Here is a 13,527-nt window from a genome sequence, read left to right as displayed (position 1 = left end):
CTTACGCTAAGGCCATTTTTTACATTCATCCCATTCTGGTAAGTTCTAGTAGTTGGCTCACCATTGTATAGTATCATTCTTTGCATTTCCTGCCTGGGGCATCCAACCTACCTTTCTTCTAGTGAGAAAGGCCACTTTTTCAGAATGCTTTTGTGGTGGTGTTTTTTGTGCTAGTCCTGGGGCTTAAACTTGGCCTAGGCTTTTGTGCTCTATCACTTTTGTGCTCTACCACTTTGAGCCACAGTGCCATTTCCAGCTTTTTGGTAGTTAATTAGATGGAGATAAGAGTCTCATCGACTTTCCTGCCTGGGCTGGCTTTGAACTGTGATCCTCAGATCTCAGTCTCCTGAGTAGCTAGCATTACAGGAATGAGTCACCAACAGCCAATACAACCTTTAAATTTCTAAAGTAACCAATATATTGGGCAGCTAAAGTAAAAATGTTGCTAAGTATTTATTATTTATTCCCTTTGCTTAAGATTGGTTAGCCAATTCAATTTGTGTGTGTGTGTATTCCCTTTGCTTAAGATTGGTTAGCCAATTCAATTTGTGTGTGTGTGTGTGTGTGTGTGTGTGTGTGTTGCTGGGGCTTGCACATGCAACGCAAATATTTTACCGCTGAGCTACATCCCTAAATCATTCTTCAGAGTTCTTACCTTAGTAGAGCAATCACATTTGCTTTTCTTTCTACAGAATCCCTGATCTCAGTTATCCATAATCTGGACTGTCCAATTTATTTTCTTCCTGTGCTGTATCTTCTCATATACCCAAGAATGTACACCAATAGTCCCTTGCCTCCAACAATTTCTTCTAAAACTTCCAAGTAGACACTGTTTCCTTTTACAATTAAGTTATTGTATTTATTAATTATATAATCCAGTAAGTCCTTTCCCTAGTTCTGGCTATACTGTCAATAAAATAGATCAAAGTAACAAATTGATTTTTTTAGCTTGATTTTTGATTGAACAGTTTTAAACCTCAGTGTTAGATTCCTCTGTGCTACCATAAGAAATGAGAGCTGCTGCACAGCTTGTCCAATTGCTTTTCTCCTCAAATTGGTATGTTCACAGCCATTTATACTTTAAACATCACTTGTCTGGCCACAGTTGAATTGGTAAGTGACCAAAACTACTATTTTTACACTACCACCTACCAATATGGGTCCAACAATAGTCATTAGAATATTTTTCAAGTACAGAATTCTAGTTAAACTCACAACAGTCCCTTTACTCTAATTAAATTCTTAAAGAGATTTTAAGAACAAATGAAATGTTTTTCTGCATGAAAGAGTCCCCATCATTTTATCCAAAGGGAAAGTTCACCTGATAGGTTCAATCCTTAAATGATTGTGTTGAAAACCTTGAAATATGCTAGCCTTGTCCTTAGAAACAAATGATTTGAGGAAGTACTGTAACCCAACAGGAAAGAAGCACCATTTAACACAAATGGGATAAATAGAAAAAAAAAAAAAAAAGCCTCAAGCTGCTGAGCTAATTCAGTAGCCTTAGACACAAGTGGCAATTTTTCTAAGCAAAATACTAGTAGTTGCAGTTGACAACACCTTCAATGATATCTTTTCAGATCTAGAAAATCAGGCAAAAACAATGCTTTCCCACTTCATCCAAAAACCTGTTCCTAATGTTTTACTTGGTGCTTCCTTAAGCAAGAAGAGAAATATATCCCCCAAAGCAACCTCTGTCTCAAAACCCTGGTAATTTCTTAACAACCTTATTTCTCTTAATACTACTACAGTACTACTGTACTGTGTTTTGGAATAATAATAATAATATGAACAATAAAGTGGTCTTCTAATGGTCTTCCACATTTCACAGCTTAAGCTTTTAGAAGACAATGATGCTCTCCAATATTAGCTAGAATCTTGTAAGATGAAAGACTTCTTCAACCAGGATGATCAGCTGCTTTCTGCCCACTGTGAACCTGTGTCACCTCTACTCTTAGTGTATAATCCCCAAAGCTGTCCTTTATAACATAGTTCCATTTGGTCTTCTAATTAGATAAAATAAAAATCTTTAGTTGCAGATCTTGAGAATTAGTTTCATTGGTTAATCTTTAAAAGCAAAGGAAAAATAGGCTTAAGAGGTCTTGTTAAAATAATACCCATTTAGAGCATTATTTATATAAATGCATTTTATTGTTTTAAACAGAACAAAAGAAGAGGCAGAAAATATTTTCATATAACAAATCCTAGGTTATACATATAGTTCTTTTTAGTGGTGATATCTCAAAGTCATCATTCAGGGGCTTTTTTTTTTTTGCTTCACTGTGTCTTGAGCACTGTTATTAGAGAAAGCACATCTGGCATAAAGTGTAAACCAGTGTTTTAAAACACTGGAAGAACATGGAGAGCAAATGATTTCCTTATTTCCTCTAAGTAATCTTTAGTAAAACAAAAGGTGATCTTTGGCATAGATTCATACATTAAAGGCATTAATATTGCATTTATGTCAGGTAAGCAACTATAAACATATGCTGAGGGCCTTGGAAAAAAATAGTTAAAAGAAAATAGAGGATGCCCAAGTGTATAGGACCAACGTAAGACAGGATTTACACATTCATTGTTGGAATCTTAACACATTGGGCAGAGGAAGGAACCATTTGGTTCTGAGTTTGGGAATAAATATGATTTTATGTGCTAGGGAATGCTTAGACAGCACTGATAGTGCAAGAAAAGGAAAAGTTGCCTTCTATCTGATGTTGCCTAATAGGAAACTACTATAGTGATAATTAAAATGAACTCATTATCCTCTTGAACACTTGTTTTTAGGAGAAAAACTCATTCTCTTGAACGATCATATTTAGGGGCTCAGCTTTTAGTTGGTTGAAGGGAGGCAGGAGCTAAGGAGAGCATTTCCCATTATCTACAGCAGCACCAGAATTCTAGTCTGCAAATACCACTGTCTCTTAGATAGGAAGTGTCCTTCAAAAAAAGGTTTTATTTCCATTAAATACTCTTGGGGACCAAGCACTAATTCTTAGGGCAGAATTTCAAAAAGAGAAAGAATCTTTTAAATTACAAAGCTAGGAATGGGTAGTGTGAACCTGTAGTCCCAGTTATTTGGGAGGCTGACTCAGGAGGATCACTTGGGTACAAGAGTGCAAGATCCACACAGGCAACATGTGAGACCCCCATCAAAAAAAAAAAAAAATACAAGCACACACCTATGTGTCTTTAAAAGCTTATTTAGTAAGGGATCGTGGAAGACGACAACAAAGGCCTAAAGTATATACCATGATTTGGTTAAAAATTAAATGCAGCATTTCAGCTCAGGAAAAAAGGGGGGAAAAAAAGTTAAGAGCTAAGAATGAACGGTAAGGCCTCAGCTCAGGCCTCTGCAGGCAGTGACAAAGCATGGAGCACCGGGAGTGGCCCTCTGGGAGGATGGGCACAACCATAGCCTTAGCTCCTCTGCCCCTCCAGTGGCAGAGAGCACCAGACAAAGTGTTTGTGAGACAGTTACCTTGGAAGGAGATGGGACTGGAAATTTCCCTAATACAGACGTTGCTCACAGACTTGGTAAAAACCAGAATTGTATGATTCTGGGATTTCCTCTTGACAGTGAAATCAGGTATTATTCTAGTGGGAAACTAAAAGGACTAAATTTGGAAGAATAGGCAATGAATCCAGGCCATATATGCCAGACTCCCCAGAGGCCACCTTTTCCTGTAGCTGTGAAGCTTACTTTTGAAAAGGAAGAAGGTAGCACAGCCTAAGGAAAACAGGCAAGGTTGGCAACAACATAGAAAACCTAAAACAATTTCTGGAGGCACAGTGATTTTCTTAACTTACTTGCTGTTCCCTTGCTTGGAAACAGGAAAATGAGAGCCAGTGAATGGGAAACAGAAGGAAATGTCCCATAATGAGTTGGGATAGAACAGAGTTTCTGGCTAGTGTTCATCTGAGGTTCCTAGTTTACATAAAGTTCATGGGCTTTCTAGAATAGTTTGCCTATTGGGAGAGTGTGTGCACAACTATAACTGTGTTTGGGAATACAGGATATACATGGAGACCTGTTTCAAAGTGTGCCTGACAAAAGTATATAAATGTTTTCTAATATAAAGAGGGCCCCCATTTCTTTCTGGCTAGGATGTGGCTTTTGATCCCCAGCAATTCATTATGACATCTGGAATTCAGATTATTCTCCTGTTTAGTTGGGGTTTCTGTACAGCCAGGTTTGGCTAGGTGCCTACTGGTACCAAGGAGTCTTTCTGACCCAGCGCAGTGTAAATCCAGCATCTGTTCGGATTTTGATTGAAGCAGCCTCTGCCTCTCGCACAGTCTCTTTCACAGACTGCATAAGGTTCTGGGCATTGTGAACCAGCATCTCTGTGGCCTGCAATGCAAGAAGCGCTGTTATAGTAATCCCTGATGCAACTTGCCTCCAAAATAGGGTTGAGCAACGAGTAGATTGTACTTATTTGCATCACTGGAGGTTATCCCAAACCTGATTCACTGATTGTAAACTCTGCCCTCTAATGGCCTATAGAGTGAACTCTTCATCTTCAAATATGTTGCTTCCTCAGGACTCTTGCTATTCCTTCTACTTGGAATGCTTTTCGCCCAGGTAATATATGGCTTTACCTATCATATCCTTCAGATCTTTGCTTATCTATCATTTGCCAAGCCTTCCCTTCTTTGGTTATTTTAAATCACAAACCATGTTCTAACTACCAGCATTACAATTCTCCTTTTTTCTCTACAGAAACCATCCTCACTAACTGATTTACTATATATTTTACCTACGTTCTTTGGGGGGGTGTTGTCCACATGTAATAACTCTCCTAAGGTGGACAGTTTTGTCAGTTTTATTAGTTGACTGGCACATAGGAGGTATTTAAGAAAGATTTCATTAATGAATGAAAAATACAACCAATAAACCAGGCAACTTACAAATTCATAAAAATCTAAGCTAATTTTCCAAACATCCAGCTTTTAGAGCTAGGATCTTACTGGTATATTCAGAAATTCAGAGAATATAATGAATCTCTAGCCCAGTAATTCATAACTATTTTTGAGTCATAGGTTCTTTTGAGAATTTAATGAAGGCTATGAGTTCACCCCCCAAAATGCCAATGTGCATAAAGTTATACATGAAATTTCAGAGGGTTCGCAGAAATAACTTTGAGCTAAAATTCCTGTTCAATCATCTTTTCACTTGTCAATAAAGTTTAGAATCTTGCCAGTCAAACTCACAAAACAGAGCCAGGATGGGAACTCAGAACTAACTACACACTTGCAGTCCTGGTTTTGTACCATTCTCCAACAGTTAGTTTCTACCTTTTTTTCCTTAACTGTACTGAATATTCCCAAGATACATTCTTGTTGGTTAAATTACATACTACATAATTAAGCCTTTAGCCTGAATCTGAGTCTTTTTCTTCTTTCTCTATTTTTCCCCCTAAGGCAGAAGACATGACAGGAAAACAGACTAGTGCCTAGACTCTGCTTGGGATAAAGATTAAGCTTCCCTTATTTGGAGAAGGGTTAAGTGAGAATGGTTAGATTAGCACATGGTGAAAAGCAAGCAAAGAACACACCAAGAATAGCCTCCTTGTCTACTCTGTAATGTGCTAGCCTCTGTCTCCTGCCAGAAATAATTGTCTCCAAAATTACTTGTGGCTTCCTCAAGGGGAGGAATGGTCAGTTTAACATGGGTGTGCTCACTACCATAAGAAGAAAATGGAAGCCGGGTGCTGGTGGCTCACACCCGTAATCTTAGCTACTGAGGAGGCTGAGATCTGAGGATCACAGTTCAAAGCCAGCCCGGGTAGAAAAGTCAATGAGATTCTTATCTCCAATTAACCACTAGAAAACCAGAAGTGGTGCTGTGGCTCAAGCGGTAGAGCACTCACCTTGAGCTGAAGAGCGCAGGGACAGCGCCCATGCCCAGAGTTCAAGCCCCACAACCGACCCCCCCCCCAAAAAATGGAGTTCAGAGCAAAGCCTACCAGAGGGATGAGAGAAAGGTTACTTGAAGGTTTTCTGAAAAATCTGGGCCACAATTCAAGGAGGAAGAGAATAGGAAAATTATAGTTGATAAGGTATATCCAAAAAGTATCACTTAAGGGCTGGGAAGGTGGCTCAGTGGTAGTGTTTGCCTTGCATGCATGAGGCCCTGAGTTCGATTCCTCAGCACCACATAAGCAGAAAAAGTCAGAAGTGGTGCTGTGGCTCAAGAGGTAGATTACTTGCTTTGAGCTGAAGGACAGCACCCAGGCCCAGAGTTCAGGCCCCACAACCAAAAAAAAGAAAAAAAAAGTATCACTTAATAGTGATATAATGTTGTAAAGTATAATGTTGCAAGCTGTAATCCCAGCTACAGGGGAGGAAGAGATCGGAACAACTGTATTTCAAGGCCATCTCAGGCAATAAGTTCATGAAGTCTCCATGCATCTCAAAAAAAAAAAAAGCAGAACATGGTTAGGCATACCTACAGAGGAGGCAGAGGCAGGCAGGCAAAAATGGGAGACCCTATCCAAAACACAACTAAAGCAAAAAGGACTGTGGATATAACGTAAGTGGTAGAGCACCTGCCTAGAGAGTGTGAGGCCCCCAGTTCTAACTCTAATACTAAATTACTAGCTGCTAAAGAAACCTAAACAATGTAAGGGAAGCACCTTCTTGAACTGCTAATCTCAGCAGTTGGTCTCAAGCACTTCATGCCTTTGAAAAGCCTGTTCATCTCCCTGGAAAGTCACCTAGAAAGCAGGAAAGAAAACATTCTCTGGTTGAAAGGACACTGAGTGGGAGTGAATAGGCACCGGAAACCTCAAAAGAGCCAAACTATTATAGAGGGAAAAGAACTGAGTAGATTGCTGTCACTGATTCATGGTGTTACTTTGACACTCTTGATTACTCATCTGTAAAATGGCAGAAGTTACACAAGAGCTTCACTTCCAATCCCAGACTTCTGATGAGTCTCCAACACACACTGTCCTGAATGCCTAAATCCTAGAGTCCATCCCACATACTAAATACTTGAATTCAGTGGCAAACTCTTAAAGTTGCTGGCAAGGAAGCAAAAGCAGTAGACACATACATACCTGTTCAGATTCCTCATCACTGATGTTGGTCCGGCCCAGCATGGTGGCCTTCACTGTGGACAGGATTTTCAGCTGGGTACTTATAGTTGGGATTCGTTCACATACCTAAATAGAAAGTTTAATTTAGAGTATATCCATGTTTGTCTTGCCTACAAGCTCCTTGACAATAGGACATCCACCTTTATTCTCACTGGCTGGCATGTAGAAGATACTCTACATTAGCAGCATGAATACATATCCCTAAGCTCAGTTATCCCCTAGTCTGAAAGTAGAAGACCTTTCATTTAATTCCTCCATATGATTAGGAAATATAAGTCCTTGAGCCTTTCCCAAATGTACATGTATGCCTCTTTGCTGCTTTTCTCCCTCACATCCCTCCCACACACACACAACCTCATCCCAAGTACCTGCAAGAGATTGGTTCTAATCCGCTTATCTGTGCACTGCTTGGCAACCTCCTTGGCCAACCGAGTGACCTCATCTGAGGCCTTGGCGATGTCCTTGGCGCACTGAATAAGTGCCCGTTTGGTACCACTGCCCCCTCTCACAAGCCGAGACATCTCAGCCATCAGTAGAGCCATGCGCTTGGCTGCTGCAATGATGTCATTGCCCTAGAGAGAAGCAGACACCATGTGAGCTCTGCCCACACACACTGGCCAAATCAAGGAAAGTAGAAAAACAAGAGAGAGGAGGCAGCCTGCTGCTCTGGCAGCCCTCTGGAAGAATGAGAAAAGGATAAAAAGACTGTTCTGGAATGATATGGACAAACTGGAGAAAGAAAAGAGTGACCACAGCACTCGATGAGAGACAGAATCTTCTGACCAAAACAAAAAGAAACCTGGATATTAGTCTGAAAGGGCAACATGTGGCCCCAAGCACAGCACAGAACAAGCACTTCAGCATCTTCAGGTTAATTGTGTCAATAACACGGGCACAGAACCAAGGAGGCAGTTAATCAGGCATTTTCATTTCTATGTGACAGGAGAAAGCAGAGCTGGGCAGAGAGGAAAAATACAGAGGAGCCTTTCCAGATGCTGTGATCTTCTTTATCTTCACCCTATTGTAGAGAGCAGCCAAAGACTCACTAGAATTTAATCTGAGTGGAGATGGGAAGAATGTTATTTCCTGATCTAAACTACTCTAGCCCTTCCTCTTCGGTCTCCTATATCCTGTCATCCTAAAAGAACATGTCCTTTAATTTTTCACATGTAAAGGTCAAGAGTCAATTCTTCAGTCCCCACATCTAAGAGGCCCCCAATGAAAGGAACGTGCAGCTAGGAGGATGCCAAGGGAGGAATCAGAAAAGTAAGTCCTTTACAAATAGAACCCCCACTCACTAGCAAGAGATTATCTTACATTTGGCATTTAGTTCACTAAAATTCTCAAGAGTCATAATAAATCTCCAAGCACTTTATTTATTTATTTATTTATTTTGTGTGTATACCAGTCTTGGGGCTTGAACTCAGGGCTTGGGAACTATCCCTGAATGTTTTTGTGCTCAAAGCTGGTACTCTACCGCTTGAGCCACAACTCCACTTCTAGCTTTTGGTGGCTAATTGGGGATAAGAGTCTCATGGACTTTCCTGCCTAGGCTGGTTTTGAACCATGATCCTTAGGCCTCAGCCTCTTATTGGCATGGACCACCAGCACCTGGCTTCCAATCACTTTGTTTTATGCCCATAACAATATAAAAGTATAGCAACTGCAATGTGTAGCAACTACCTAAGTGGTCAGGCCCCACTCATTTTTCCCCTCATGCTTTTCCATTTCTGTACAGTGCAGTGAGGCACTGCTGGAAGATGCATAATGTCTCAGGCAATAAATCTAGGCTGGAATGAACACAGGTTTGGGAGGAAGTCATGAGGCAAGGGGTGGGTTACGTGAGGCCCTCTGGAACCACCTCTTCCAGAACTGGGATCACTTAGGATTTCATGGCTTTAGTTAGAAGACAGCAGTGCCAGCGTTAGTTATTACAATCACCTTCAAACTTCCTTGCAACATGCAACCTTCAAAGGAAAAACGTGATCCCCCCTTCTCCCCAAAATTATTCTGGTTCAGTCCCCCAGGCCAAAGTTGATTTGTCTATCTTGTAACCTTAACCCCTTTATTTTTCACTTACATCTCCTCCCACCCAGACACCTGAACAAGCAGTGAAGTCCCTTCCCTGTGTGTTCCTGTCAAGTCCAGCATCTGCCACACAGCCAAGTGCAGGGCAGCAAGCAGTCCTTCCCAGAGTCTCTGCCAATAAAGCTGCTCATACTGATCAACACTGCCTAAGCTGTAAGTGATAGGTCAGTGGAGCCAGGCAAAGCTCAGTGGTTAGGCCAAAGACCTCTTAATGGTCTATCATGGCTCCTGACCTAGAAGTCATTGCTTCCCAAAGACTTTTAAGTTCCAACAATGGCTACAAAGTTGGTAAGCCTTAATTTGATAAGGAATCATTTTAAACAGTGGCCCAATTTCTCTTTGTCCCCCAAACATAAACGCAGTCCAAATAATCGGGCACTAGCAGACCTATGAAACTTGTGAAGCCAGTCCTAATAACATGGTGCAGACAGACAGATGCCCGCCCTGCTCAGACTCACAGGACCCGCACAGACATGAGTGATGCAAGGTGTCAAGGCTGCACATGGCCGGATGCATTGGGAGCAGCCCCCAACTGGGGCTGCCAGTCAGTACCTTACTAGACCACTTGGTAGCTTCCCGATGCAAGGACTGAGCCGCGGCCAGAATGGGCTGGTTGACTGGCTGATTAGATGGCATTAACAGCAGCTCAGGTTCGTAATCATCTTCCATGTCAGAGGGGACAGGGAACCCAACAGCATCAGCCACATCTGCCTCAGCTACAACTCCTATACCCACCTTAGTGGCTGGGACACCCGGCTTTGTCGATGGTAAAAAGGACGAGAAACAGGGACAGTGTTAGTAAGAACAGTAGGACTTGGGAAACTGAACTTCAGCTGGCTTAGTAACCAAAGCCTGCCTAGGACTGGAGAAAAAAAAATTATATATATAGATAGATAGATGGTATACTCCAATAGCCAAATGAACCACAGAAGGTCCACAGAAGGAGGAACTCAACCCCCAGCACCACTCAGCTCAGAAGGAAAAAAAAGGACTTGCTCCAATGGAAAAAGTTCCACATACATATTTATACCTAGAAAGCACATGCTATACACTAACTAAATTTGACAAGAATAATTCTAACATCAGAGGAACCAGCCAACCAAACCATAGTTCATTGCTTTTTAAAGGAATCCAGAAAGTAAGAAAAAAACAAATGCAGCCACACAAGTTGCTTTAAACAGAAAAAGCGAACACCCTGCTGGACCATATGGTCACTGTCCTAATCATCCCTGGACAGCTTCAGATAGCTTCCAAATACAAATTATTTCCTTCAGAAGTTAAAAATCCTTGCTTTAAAACTACATTGATGATAACAAATACCAAACCTGGAAAGAAGCAGGGAAATAATGGGGCAGAGGTAAAATTTATCAAGTAATCCAGCTCTAACCACAGTGAAAACGGACATCTCAAACCAGCTTTCTCCCCCTTGAAGTCTTGAGAGGCAAAGTTCCCAGTGTTTTATTATTCTGTTGATAGAACAAACTCTCTGAAAATGTCTGAATACAACCTAAATCTACTGTTGCAAAATAGATTCACACTAACCCTTGACTTACTAGTTCAAAGATGGGAAAATACTTAGACCTTGCAACTGAGACTGAGCTCAAAGGGACCTCTTCATAGAAGTGCAAAATGGGTTCATAAAAGAATAGAAAGAGCTGGGCACCAGTGGCTCACATTTGTAATCCTAGCTACTCAGGAGGCTGAGATCCAAGGATTGCAGTTCAAAGCCAGCCCAGGCAGGAACGTCCATGAGACTCTATCTCCAGTTAACCACCAGAAAACCAGAAGTGGCACTGTAGCTGAAGTGGTAGAGTGCTCACCTGAGCTGAAGAGCTGAGGGACAGCGCCCAGGCCCAGAGTTCCAGCCCCATGACTGACCCCCCCCCCAAAAAGAATGAATTTTGTACCAAAGGAGATAATTATATTTATTTTTTAAAAAAAGCCAGACAGAAAGGGGACATACAGAGATAAGATGCTGAAAAAGAATTGCTTCAATAAGACCAACCCTTTATATGAAGTATAGTGAATACAGATTTTTTTTATATCAAACATCTGTAACCAAAAAATGTAGGGGCTGGAAGGTGGCTCAGTGATAGAGTGCTTGTCTTGCCTTGCATGCATGAGACCTGGGATTCAATTCCTCAGCACCACATAAGCAGAAAAAGCCAGAACTGGCACTGTGGCTTAAGTGGTAGAACGCTAGCCTTGACTGAAGAGCTGAGGGACAGCACCCAGGCCGAGAGTTCAGGTCCCAGGACTGACCAAAAAAAAAAAAAGGAGTTTTGTGAAATTTTATTTGAGATTGCTATCCCTCCTAAAAGTCTGATCCTGCCACGTATGGTCAGGTTCACCTATAATCTCAGCCTGTTGGAGTTTAAAGCAGGAAGATTATATATTCAAGGCTACCCTGGACTACATAGTAAAACCTTGTCTCAAAAAAAAAAAAAAAAGGATGGAAAAAAAGAGGTGAGAGGGGAATGGTCTTACCCTTAACACAAAACTTGACTTTCAGAGGTGGCAATGAAGATGGAGAATTCAGGACCAACAAGGGTATAGCTACCATCTAAATCTTTTTCCTAAAACTGTCTCATCTCCATGCCTAACAGAAAAGACTAGCTGATAGATGCTAGTCTTTTTGGATGACAAGGCATACAAAGTGAAATGGCACAAGTAAACACATTTTCCTTCCCCCATCACATATAATACAAGTTGTTTCTGGCTTCATATAACCTAAAGTCAGCATATCTCTGATTCTCTAAACCTCAGGAGACAATCAGCTCTAAAGACTGGCCACACAGGACAGAATGACACAAATACACAGGCTAATGCTGTCTGTTCCTTTTAAGTTTTATCTTTATTATTCACGTATATTTTGTGTTCTGCACAATATTTGTGTTATTATAATGAAACTTAACTATTATAATGAAACTTAAATTTTCTGTGAGTAAAACCAACCCTCCTGACTCTTCATGGACAGTAGGACTCTGCCAAGAATATGCACACCCTAGTTGAAAAATACCATTGTAAATACTTCCATAGGTCAGGTCCAACACCAGCAATGTCCCTGTTCCTCCTTAGAATCTGTTTAGAAAAGCACAGGTAAATTTCCCAGCCTGAAAAAGATCCAAGATTATGGGAAATTCCTGGGGAACTACATTCAGTGCAAGAGCGTAGAGGTATTGATGTAAATAAATAAAAGCAAATAGATGGCAGGAATGAAGACCCAGGGTTGAAGCAGAACCAATTTAGAACTGAGACCTACATTTCACTGCAAGGTAAGCAACAAGATTTTGCTCTTAGCAGACAAGCTACCACTTAATTTTTATTACTTAGGGGAAAATAGGCCAAAGTTACCAATGGGGCATAACTGCTACAACATCTAAATTTACACTCTACATTAAGAATCACACTTTCAAATTAGCTGTGTTAACTTGCAGCTTTTAAGAAGTAGAATGATTCTGGAAAGGGACAGCTACATGGCTTCTAAGATACCAGTCTTCTGGCTTCTTAATGAAAAAATAGAAGGAAAATGCAAAAATTCCATCTAGCTATAGCTTAACCCACAAAAGACAGTTTCATATTTGAAATTCAGACAATTAGCAAAGGAATAATCTAAAGCACTCAAAAATCCAAAAGAAAATAGAGGAAAGGAACTTTCTTCTCTAAACACAGGCATCCCAGCTTTCACTGTTGCTACACGAAGGAGAAACAACTATTAATCACCAGATTAATAGTTAATCACAGGTAGGAAGAGAAATCTGCTACTAGCAACACAAGAACCAAAGAAAAGTGATGGAGTCTGTATAGACTCTTCTTCCCGAGCTGTGTACAAGGTTCTACATCTTTCTGAGAAGACATCCTTTCTCAAAATGAGAAGCCTCAATACTTACCTTGCTGGACCATTTGCGAGCTTCATCATGGAGCTGCCTGGCAGCCATCATCATTGGCTGGTTAATCACCTCCCCGGCTTTCTGCTCAGGGAACTCTTCATCCTTTTCCTCTGGAGGTGGGGGCCTGGGTGGAGGGACCTCACCCTCAGGCAGTGGTGGTTTGGGAGGAGCAAGCTCATCTGTTAGCTAAGAAAGCAAATAAATAGATTATAAATCAAGCCCAGGAGCTATTCCCCCTCCTCCACCTAGAATTTTTGCCTTTCCTCCAAGGAATATGTAGAAAAGCCACCCACATTCACTCCATATAAAACCACCCACACTGAGTCACAAGGACCACCTGCTGCAATCTCAACAGAAGCACATCTTTTTCTCTCCATAAAATGCTAGTAGGTATTGGTCATAATCCAGGATGACACACACACACACACACACACACACACACACACACA

The 13,527-nt window shown here is 41.1% G+C and overlaps 1 protein-coding gene across 2 annotated transcripts in view; it reads right to left on the bottom strand.

Moving 5' to 3' along the window:
* Nucleotides 1-2,262: 2,262 nt before the first annotated feature.
* Nucleotides 2,263-13,527, bottom strand: part of Vcl (vinculin) — a 115,714-nt gene continuing 104,449 nt past the window's right edge. The window contains exons 18-22 of one of the 2 annotated variants that reach the window (XM_013025629.1): nucleotides 13,079-13,264; nucleotides 9,741-9,944; nucleotides 7,469-7,672; nucleotides 7,062-7,166; nucleotides 2,263-4,351 (exon numbers count right to left, since the gene is read on the bottom strand). In XM_013025629.1, the coding sequence (XP_012881083.1) occupies nucleotides 4,205-4,351; nucleotides 7,062-7,166; nucleotides 7,469-7,672; nucleotides 9,741-9,944; nucleotides 13,079-13,264 (846 nt within the window). In that variant the 3' untranslated portion in view covers nucleotides 2,263-4,204. The remainder of the gene's footprint in view (nucleotides 4,352-7,061; nucleotides 7,167-7,468; nucleotides 7,673-9,740; nucleotides 9,945-13,078; nucleotides 13,265-13,527) is intronic. The other variant, XM_013025628.1, reaches the window with a different exon arrangement.

This window comes from Dipodomys ordii, unplaced genomic scaffold (genome assembly GCF_000151885.1).
Source record: "Dipodomys ordii isolate 6190 unplaced genomic scaffold, Dord_2.0 Scaffold86, whole genome shotgun sequence".
Classification (NCBI taxonomy): Eukaryota; Metazoa; Chordata; class Mammalia; order Rodentia; family Heteromyidae; genus Dipodomys; species Dipodomys ordii.
Note: the sequence above shows the minus strand (reverse complement) of the source record. Positions and strands in the feature narration are given on the sequence as shown.